General features: G+C 42.2%; 1 protein-coding gene across 1 annotated transcript; it reads right to left on the bottom strand.

The window, feature by feature from the left end:
* Positions 1-517: 517 nt before the first annotated feature.
* On the bottom strand, positions 518-8,923 carry LOC308396486 (5-hydroxytryptamine receptor 3A-like; the record flags this gene model as incomplete). The annotated part of the gene is made up of 9 exons (XM_080881831.1): positions 518-1,193; positions 3,359-3,568; positions 4,087-4,297; positions 4,794-4,954; positions 5,115-5,284; positions 7,511-7,617; positions 7,983-8,027; positions 8,132-8,292; positions 8,869-8,923. 9 exons carry the CDS (start codon positions 8,921-8,923, stop codon positions 889-891), a joined length of 1,425 nt encoding a protein of 474 aa, XP_080737957.1. The 3' UTR covers positions 518-888.
* Between the last annotated feature and the right edge of the window lie 2,329 nt (positions 8,924-11,252).

Below are 11,252 nucleotides of genomic sequence, written 5' to 3'. Positions count from 1 at the left end.
CAGCCTGCTCCCAGTCGTCTCCGTACAGGTACTAATCAGGCTTGGCCCAACCCAACATGTGGAGTGCTCGAGGTGGCGGTATAACCTCAAACTGAAGCAGCTTTAATTGTCATAAAATGTAATTTTTAGTTACTCAGTTTCGATGCCAAGCTGTTTAAGTAGCAGAGCTGAAACCATCGCTTACATTTCATTGTCACAGAAGCTGATGTCTCATGTATTTATTTTCTTTGTCACAAATTGCTGTTTATGATTATGCAGGTAAACCACAACCCATGAAATTGAAAAACAATACAATAATAGTTGTAATAGTTTTAATTGCTAATGAATCTTAAAGACAAGTACAACTTCTATTAATGGCATTAGAGTCTAAATGTGTTCAAGGTTCTGATCTGCAAGGAAAATGATGGTTACTGGATGTAAGCCCAGGCCTGTAAGTTTATGACTGTGTCCCTCTTTCATTATTTTTCTCTGGCTACTGATATGTTTTGGGGGGGGGGGGGGGGGAAGCTCCAGTAAATAGTGTCAGGATACAGTAAACCACAGTTTGTGACTGTAAAATGCAGAGTTTGCCAAGGCCAGCTACCTTACAGCTCATTAACTGATGCTATTTTGATTACAGGAATGAAATTCAGATAACAGAAGCAGGGCTATTTTCATTATACTAAATAATGCTGCAATTCCTGATCTCAGCAAATCTAACTCATGCCCTCTTTGCTCTTGGTTTGTGTATTTGTCACACTAAAATGTTTCAGGTCATCAATTCCTTTGATCTGAAACATGTACGTGTGACAAATATGCAAACAAATAAGGAATCAGCACGGGGTCAAGTGCATGCGTGAAGTGAAGATTGCCATGGCACTAATCCATGTGATGCAGTTTTTGATCTAATCATGTAGCAAATGAATTATTCCATATCCAGATGCTTATTATTGTGATAAAGCTCACAAAAATGAAGATGATGTACAAGCCAAACAGCAGACGATCGATCACTGTCCCGATCATTTCCCACTCCTGCGTGGCTTTGGTCCCTTGACAGTATTTGTCCATCTGAACTCGGATGGCTGTGAGCTCTCTGCCTAACATCCTCAGTTGTTCCAGAACTGGGTCCGGAGAGTCCAGAGAAGCTGAAAGTGTAACATCTGAGATGCTCTGATGGTCGGAGAGGTTTGTGGCGCTGGTGTTCGCTGATGGTGCTGTGAAACACAAACAAAACACCCTGAGACCACAAAAAGTGGTTACTTTTTCTTAAGTCGTAGATGGTGATTAAAATCGACTTGACTATATTACTACCGGCTTAAATAAGGATAAGCATAACGTACTTTTCAGCTGAGAGATACGTGGCATGACTGTGGAGAGTTGTGACCTAAAGTTTACGTGTCCAGATTCATCAGGATCAAATTGTTTACAAGTTTTAAAAAAAATTGGTACCTCGAACTGACTGCGAGAAAATGATTCATGCGTTCATATCGAACAGGTCAGACTGTTGTAACGCTCTGTTTGTAGGACTACACCATCATCAGAGTTCTTGCATATAGGCAAATATAACCATTACCCAAGCGTTTATGTCACTTCACTGGCTCCCAGGACACACACACAGATTTGCCTTAAAAATCCTTCTATTAGTTCTTGAAGCTCTCAGTGGTTTGGCTCTCTGGTACAAGTTAATATAATTCAGTGAAGGAGAAACTTTCAACTCGTTTATTCTTCTTGCATCCCTCCATCCATGGTTTTCAACTTATCCGGGGCCGGGTCACGGTGGCAGCAGCCTAAGCGGAGAAGCCCAGACCTCCTTCTGCCCGGCCCCCTCCTCCAGGTTGTCCAGAGAAACAGCAAAGCGTTCCCAGGCCAGCTGACAGATATAATCTCTCCAGCGTGTCCTGGATCTGCCCCAGGGCCTCCTCCCAGTCGGACATGCCCGGAACACCTCACCCAGGAGGCATCCTTGTCAGATGCCCAAACCACCTCAACTGGCTCCTTTCAAAGAGGAAGAGAAGTGTTTCTACACTGAGCCCCTCCCGGATGGCCGAACTCCTCACCCTATCCCTAAGGGAGACGCCAGCCACCCTTTGGAGAAAGCTCATTTCTGCCACTTGTATCTTGCTCTTTCGGTGGGAACGTACACCGATGGATAAACTGAAAGCTTCGCTTTTACGCTCAGCTCTTTCTTCAACATGATGTACAGCCTCCGCATCACTACAGTCGCAGCACCAATCTGTCTGTAGATCTCCAGCTTCCCTCTCCTCTCACTCGTGAACAAGACCACGAGATACAGTCGTGGCCAAAAGTTTTGAAAATGACACAAATAATATTTTTTACAAAGTTTGCTTCTTCAGTTTTTATCATAGCAATTTGCGAATACTTCAGAAGGTTATGAAGAGTGATCAGATGAATTGCAAAGTCCTTTTTGACATGAAAATAAACGTCATTCCAAAAACCTGCATTTCCACTGCATTTCATCGCTGCCATAAAAGGATCTGCTGACATCATTTCCACAATCTTCTTGTTAACTCAGATGAGAATGTTGATGAGCACAAGGCTGGAGATCATTATTATTACTCATTTACTGAGTTAAAATAGCGGACTGGATTTGTTAAAAGGAGGGTCATTTTTGAAATCATTGGTTACCTGCAAAGAAACACATGCAGCCATCATCGCGTTGCATAAAAGAAATTGATTCCATCCTGTTTTTTAAAACTCCAATTGCTTATTTGTACTATGCTTTCATTTTAGAGTGTACTTAAACTCCTTTATTTGGTGCAGGAACTCGTCCCTGACCCTCAGTGGGCACTCCTTTTTCTGGCTGAGGACCATGGCCTCAGATTTGGAAGTGCTGATTCTGAATCCTGCCTCTTCACACTCAGCTGCAAACCACTCCAGTGCCAGCTGGAGGCCGTCACCTTATGAAGCCAACAGAACCACATCATCTGCAAAAGGCAGAGATGAAATTCTGAGGCCACCCAAGTGGAAGCCTTCTGCCACTTGGCTATGCCTAAATATTATGTCCATAAAGATTATGAACAGATTCAGTGACAAAGGGCAGCACTGTTGGCGTCCAACGCACCAGAAACATGTTTGACTTATTGCTGGCTATGCGGACCAAGCTCCTGCTCCTGCATCCGAGGTTCGACTAACGAACGGACTCTCTTTTCCGGCACCCTGGCATAGACTTTCCCAGGGGGGCTCAGGAATGTGATCTCCCTATAGCTGGAACACACAATCCTCAGCCATAATGCCAGCATTATGTTGTTTAACCTAACACATAGTCCACTACAGTCAATACAGGCCACAGCTGTTTCTTCAGCTTGGGCTCTTAACAAAATCTTCTAGTAATAACGGGACTATAAAAATAATAACGTACCTTTGTGAGATGGATTGAGGGAGACTGTGACTCGGTTGCTCTTTTGCTTTGGAGGGATACAAACAAGAACAGCTAGATAACGTAACACGAGGACACTGAGCCAGTGAGGCACTGCGCTGTACTCTCTGGGCTTGTACTGAATGTTTGTGATGAACAGCGTCTCCAACAGGCTGGCAACCATCAGCGCCAGACTGATGGAGAAGAAAACATCTGCAGGAAACAGCACCAAAGACAGGAAGAACTCAGAACAGTTTTCATTAAATCATTTTCACATGTGAGCTCATATTCTCTTTCTCAGTCTTAGTTACCATCGTGTTTAAGAAATGTCTGGATTACAGCCATAGATGCCTTATCTTGCTGTGTGTCATTGACATGACAACTAGAGCTAAAAAAAAAACCCCACACCCCAAGAATAAATGTGTCTTTAGTAGGTGGAGCCTTTTGGCAAGTTGACACTGATCGGGATCATCCAGTTTTGCAAAATGTACTTCGGTGAAGAGTTTCACAGTTTAGAAAACTTGTTTTTTTAGGAACTGACAGTTTTGGTGAAAATTTGATTTCGAGACGTCTGTTCCACAGATGTTTGAATTCAACCCTTCATAATCCAAAGGACACTGTATTGTCTTTCAGAAACACTGTCTCTAACCTCCTTAAGTGTATAAATACAGCACAGTGTATTTCTTCAAAAGAAGAACTATGCAGCCGATACTACATTTATGTACACTCACTGATGAGCGGTGTTTTCTCCCCGGTAACAGGCAGCAGGTCATTCATTATGAGCAGGAAGACGGTGTAGCCCAGGATGAGTGTCATCTTGAAGGAGGATCTGTCCACGCTCTGTGGGGGCAGCACAAAACTGAAGAGGTCCACTGTGATTAGGAAACAGCTGGGGACCAGGAGGTTGACCACATAGGCGATTGGTCTCCGTCTTAGCACGATCTTGGGAAGAGACAAAAGTATTAAACCTGTAAGAATTTTGTTAGATTGTATGCATCAATCAATCTTTTTCCTTTACACCGATGTGACTGACAGAAAATGATTACATCAAGTTGTTGCTGCTAAAGTCACTGAATCATAGGATGTACTTAGTTTTTACCAACTGCTTCAGAATTTTGGTCAATAAACGAGATGTCTCATTACATCAAATATTAGAAATGAAGCTTTTAAAACGGAAACTACTTCCAAAATGCTGGACGTAATCCCTGCTGTCCTGTGCCACCACAGCACAGTTCAGTTTCTTTATGTTTCACTCATGCATCATCTGCACCTGATTTTACTTTACTTTCATTCTCACGACAAACATGTTCAATATGATAGCGACTGGTTTATAAAGGCTTCCCATAATTAGGAACTATTAAACAATAAAGTGTGATCAGCTATAACAGTACAAAATAAATTATCAGAAGGATGAAAAAGTCAGTAAAAACACGCTTACATAGTATGTGATCTCAGAGTAGCTTCCACTGTCTAAATGCAGGCTGGAATCGGCAATATTTATATCTGTCAGCTCCCACTCCCCATTGGTTACTATCACATCTTGGGACTCTTTCAGGACCTTTTCAGCTGTGGCGCCTTGAATCATCTGAATATCCGTAGCTAGAGTGACATTCAAGACTTTTGCTTATTTGCATATTAGCACATAGTTTTGTGTTAAAATCAGAATATGGATGCTCTATAGGGATGTTTTAGAGTTTAAAAAAATAATTTTTAAGACTCTTTGAGATTATTATTTTTTTAAATTTTCAGGCAGCCTTACCAAAGTGTATATATGATCCGAAGGTCAACGAGCAGTTTTGGATATCAAAGGGAAAGGTGTAGATTCCCAATTGGCAAGAAGTGACCACTGTGATGGGCTTATCATCATATACATGACCTGTATTATATAAGTAGACATAGGGAGTTTTGGTAGAGCTGGCTTCGTCCAGGCTGGAATAGAACAGAATACAATAATAAAACACTGAAAAAATATATATGAAAAACAATATATTCAAATCAGGTGATGAGTGTAAGAGAACAATAATTCATTATTATCAGGATGTCCTAAAAACTAAATGAAAAGTCTTCAGCTAATCCAAAATGCTGCAGCAAGAGTCCTGACAGGGACTAGAAAGAGAGAGCAGATTTCTCCTGTTTTGACTTCCCTTCATTGGCCATCCATCCATCCATCCATTTGCTTCCGCTTATCCTTTTCAGGGTCGCGGGGGGCGCTGGAGCCTATCCCAGCTGTCATAGGGCGAAAGGCGGGGTACACCCTGGACAGGTCGCCAGTCTGTCGCAGGGCTAACACATAGGGACAGACAACCATTCACACCTAGTGGCAATTTGGATTATCCAATTAACCTATCCCCACAAGCTGCATGTCTTTGGACGGTGGGAGGAAGCCGGAGTACCCGGAGGGAACCCACGCAAACACGGGGAGAACATGCAAACTCCACACAGAAAGACCTGATGGTGGAATTGAACTCAGGACCTTCTTGCTGTGCGGCAACAGTGCTAACCACCGTGCCACCGTGCTGCCCCCCCCCTTCATTGGCTTCCTGTTAAATCCAGAATTGAATTCAAAATCCTGCTCCTCACATACAAGGTCTTAAATAATCAGGCCCCATCTTATCTTAATGACCTTGTAGTACCATATCACCCTATTAGAGCACTTCGCTCTCGCTCTGCAGGCCTACTTGTTGTTCCTAGAGTATTTAAAAGTAGAATGGGAGGCAGAGCCTTCAGTTTTCAGGCCCCTCTTCTGTGGAACCAGCTTCCAGTTTGGATTCAGGAGACAGACACTATCTCTACTTTCAAGATTAGGCTTAAAACTTTCCTTTTTGCTAAAGCATATAGTTAGGGCTGGACCAGGTGACCCTGAATCCTCCCTTAGTTATGCTGCAATAGACATAGGCTGCAGGTGGATTCCCATGATGCATTGAGTTTTTCTTTTTCAGTCACCTTTCTCACTCACTATGTATTAACAGACCTCTCTGCATTGAATCATACTTGTTATTAACCTCTGTCTCTCTTCTACAGCATGTCTTTATCCTGTCTTCCTTCTATCACCCCAACAGGTCACAGCAGATGGCCCCGCCCCTCCCTGAGCCTGGTTCTGCTGGAGGTTTCTTCCTGTTAACTCATTCACTGCCATTGACGTCTATAGACGTCAATTGAAAAACTTACGTTGACTGCCATTGACGTCTATAGACGTCAATTACGTTTTTCAATGGGAGGGGCCAGAATACAACCTCGGGCAGCTTGTCAGTGAATTTTATTTTTTCATATATTTGTAAATAAATTGTTTTGATAAAACATAACCTTTCTCAGTGTTATTTCTGTTTTATAGAAGTGAAAAACTATTTTATATGTTAGAGGTGTCACAAAGCAAGAAATATTAGTGTCAAAGGCACTTTTCTGCTTGAAATGTATTTTTCACAAAAAGCTCATTTTCTCCCTTTTTTTGGTCAAAACAGGCATTTTTGGTGGAACCCACCTCTCTTCTACAGCTGATTACTAAAGAATGGAAAATGGTAGAAACAAGCTTTTTTTTTGGATGAAAGAAGAGAGTCTGTTCTTCATTTTGGTAGGTTCAGCGTTTATATGATCATAACACACAGTTTTCTGTGGCTCTTCAAAAATGAGTAAAAATGCTCAAAAACCCTGGCAGTGGGGAGTTACCTGATTTGAAAATGGCTGGCAGTGAATGAGTTAAAAGGGAGTTTTTCCTTCCCACTGTCGCCAAAGTGCTTGCTCATAGGGGGTCATATGATTGTTGGGTTTTTCTCTGTATGTATTATTGTAGGGTCTACCTTACAATATAAAGTGTGATTTGGCGCTGTATAAATAAAATTTGAATTGAACAACACTGAAAATAAATGTCGCAGCCTGTCCAGTAGGTGGTGCAGAGGGTGGTCGGGGTTCCTGATTAGTTTATTTATCTCCTGCTCCCCCAGCAGACCACAGCAAAGTACACTGCACTCATCAGGACGTAAGCTTCCTTAGCAAAGAAAACCTGCTCTTCCACTTTCTGTTTACAGAGCAAGTGTTGGTCTCCCAGCTCAGTTGTGGACGGCGATGTCTCTCATGACTGCTTTGTCATTTCTGACATTTTTAGTGTTTTAATTAAAAGTTAGTTTCTTCGACTTGATTTAGAAAATTCATTAAACTTACAGCTGTTTTAAGTGAATGTCTGGGACCCAAAGGTTGTCCCGAGGAACCGAAACTCTTTTAGCTGCACATTCCTTCTCATCCCAGTTCAGTCCTTCGATATCCCACTCCTACATTAAACAGAACAACAGCAAAACTGTTCCACAGCACTACAGCTATCATGCTAACTGCTGAAACAGGGAAACACAACATCTGGCATTAAGTCATGTTAGACTGTAAGAAAAAGTTCCCAAGTGATAATAAATATTTGAAATTACTGTTACAGACTTAAGGAAATCTAAAATAACAAGTAATGTATTCTTTATGTATTAATTCAGTGGCCAAACATTTTGATTCATTCTTATGATCGCTCTGGATTGGTTCATTGTGCTGAAAATACAAATAGCTGCAACAGAAATAATTTACAAAATGTCAGTATAATCATATAAGAAATGTGACATTATTGTATTAGTTCTGAGAGCTGTTCAAAACATACCAGGACCTGCCATATGACTGAAGACAGTGTTTGGGATTTTTCATTCTAAAGATGAGTAACATTAGAAAGTATATTAGAGTCATAAGGATTATTAGTTCCACATAGATGACATGATATTAATATTTTGTGTATAAGCTGTGTAGACTCACCACTCCTAAAATTCCTGCCACTGTTATGCTGATGGATATGTTTATTGGCTTTGCAAAGGTTTCGACAGGACGCAGCAGTTTGTTAGGGAACAAATGATTTGTGAGTTCATCAAACAGGGCAGCAGGAGTTGGGCTGGTGCAGTTCAAAGCCGCCACAAAGCCTGAGATCAAGAAGAGAACAAGCAAATTAAACGTACCATTATGTTAAATGCTTGAACATGAAAACACGCTGGCTCAGTTCTTCCATTTGTATTTTTTTTTTTAGTGCAGCAGATGCTTATTTTATTACAGCGGGTAAACACGTGAGAGCCGAGTGTGTTTACTCGTTTCTTTTGTTTGTAATGAAAATGTAATTGTACTGAAAACACTGAAAAATAAAAGCAGATCCAGTGCTGCCCTTTATTGAGATAGATGTAACTGAATGACCTCCTTCGTTTGAAAATTAATGACAAAAATAATAGTGATGGGAAAGTTTTTAAACATTTAACCATTTAGCTTCTCTGTTATGTATTAATCTGCATGTATATCACGTATAAAGAAATGAAGGCAATACTTTAACTTTAGTCTCAAAGTTAGGTTTGTTTTTCTTACAGGAAGTTTTAATGCTAAATTTTAATAAATCCTTCATACATTAGTAAATATGTGTAAGGTGTTACGACTGTGCAGGAAGTAAATCAACACATTGCTGTCGCTTTCTTTGTTGTGAAATGTGTTGATAAAATGTTTTCTTGCCTTACCTTGTAGCAACATGAAACAGATGACGATCAGCTCAGCAGCTTTCACACCGGCCATTTTCTGTCTCAGCTTTATTTAGCCCTTATTAACATGACAAGTGGCTGATACTCTAAATTACAACAGCTTGGGTGCCGTCACATACAGATAAAGCTGTGAGGATGCGCAGGTGAAACCAGTAACCACCTTCAGAAACTAATATTGACTTTGCAGTGTGACACACGTACCTGATGCACGCGTCCATCCACACATTGTTGCAAGTGTTTGGATTCAAAGCAGGTTTTTATCACTTATCATCTTCACTTGGATTTGTTCCGTATGAGTCAATCACATGATGACTGTTGTGACAGCTTTTTTTTGGCAACAGGCTCTGCTGCTTTCAATTTCCAATAATGTGACATAGGTACGCAATTATAATTTGTGGTGTGATATTAGGAGATCAGTGAAGATTTTAACTGGCAAATAGTTTTTACAGACCAATTTGAGCTGGTTTGATGGAGATAAATGGGCAGCAAGCAGCCTCTCCATTGCCAGAGAGCTCTAGTTTTGTCTCGTCTGACTAAAGGACGCACTTCTAGTGTGCATAATCTTTCTTCAGGTTGTCCTTAGTATACTTCAGTCTGCTGTGAAGGTGTCTCTTTTGCAGAAGTTGAGTTTTTCTTGGTTTGCAATCTTGCAGTCCATTCCTGTGCAGGGTTCTAGTGATTGTCTTCTTTGAGACCACAGTTCCTGACTTGACTAAATCATTCACTCATCTCTTAGCATTTGTTATGGAGTCTTTAAACACACATTCTCTCTCTCACTAGTTTTCTTTCCAGAGTCTTTGAACTCTCTTGATTCCTGCCTCTATGTTGGAAATCCTGTTAAAAAGTCCTTAGGACAATTGTGTTGGTGACAGCTTTTGTTATAGTATCAATAATATATATAAATATGGAATACTGATACATGTTTGCATAGACTTCTGTGGAATATGGAGACACTCCTGGCATTATATGAGCAAAGTGAGACTCATTTTGTCAGGTTTCGTGGAGATGAGTGTAAAGACCCAAACAATCCCTGTTATGATCTCAGTGATGGAGAAGCTTTGATGAAATAATTTGGTAAAAAGTTCAAACTTACTTAGGAGGACCCCACCACGCCTGCTTAAAGAAAAGTAAATGTGCTGATGTGATGGCTGCCCTTACAGCCACACAGTGGTAATATCACCATATTAGTGTAGAGGCTTTTACATAACATTGCATTCACACTTGTCTTTAAGTATAAGAATTAATTTACAGGACAAATAACTGATTTGGTTCAGAATTAATTCACATTTCCACATAACACTGCATTCTAAAATAAGTGCGCACATTTTAGTTTACACTGTTATGTATGACTAATCTTTTGTTTTCTGAGTTACCTTAGTTGCAGCTGCTCCAGTCTCTTGTTTGAGGAGCCAAGAGGTGGAAAAGGGGCGGAGCGAGCTTTAAAGGAAGACTGCAAATTGGTTCATTCCATAACTCGGGACCATGGGGGGAAATTGGAGTTTATTATGTTGGTTTCAGTTAGGCTTTGTGTTAGGAGAGTTAGGAGTTAGGAGAGGTGGAGGAAGATCTCAGCCTGGGCGTCTATTGTCTTGTGTAGTCTGGAAGATGAGTGGATGACGGGGTGGGTGCAGTTTTCTCTGTGGTGGGGTCGGGTAGGCTGTCCCGGGCTCTGTAGGGCCAGGCGGCGCTGCTGAACTGGGCCCCGGTCCGGATGGGCCTGGGCCCCCTTTTGCTGGTGGGTTGCAGAGTATGCGGGTGCCTACTGGGGTCAGCGGCTGGCCCCAGGGAGGGGTCACTTGCCCCGCCCTTCCTTCCCTCCCCATCTCCAGCTGCCTCCCTCTTCCCACTCCACCACAATCACCCACACATGCAGGGCCTTGGGGTAAAGGTATGTCACCAGGGTGCGGGGGAGGCATCTCCCCCTCTGTCCCCTTCTGGCTGCCTGTACTTCAATTTTATCCCACAACTTAGACATTCACGTTACTCACACTCTCATTACACATACATATAGGATCTTGGGGGTGGGCACGCTACACGGTATCCAAAAGACCATCAGGGGGTACACCTCACCCCTGGCGTCGTTGCCCACCTCTCAATTTTAAATACACGTAGACATTGAGGGCTAGCAGGAGGGACCATGCGCTTACCTGCTGCTCTCTGGCAGGTAGCTCCATGCCCTCCTGGGTTTTAAATGCACCTTAGAACACACATGCATCAACACTACAATGAGCGGGTGGAGGGAGGTTTGGAGTCTTCTCTCACCCCCGTTCTCTGCGGCCTGCTGGAGCGGGGGGGCTAGGAGGAGGAGTTGGCTGTCCGACTGCGGTCTGGAGTGTGGGGCCTCCCTGCTGCTGCCGAGTCGG

This window comes from Rhamphochromis sp. 'chilingali', assembly GCF_963969265.1.
Source record: "Rhamphochromis sp. 'chilingali' genome assembly, chromosome: 5".
Classification (NCBI taxonomy): Eukaryota; Metazoa; Chordata; class Actinopteri; order Cichliformes; family Cichlidae; genus Rhamphochromis; species Rhamphochromis sp. 'chilingali'.
Note: the sequence above shows the minus strand (reverse complement) of the source record. Positions and strands in the feature narration are given on the sequence as shown.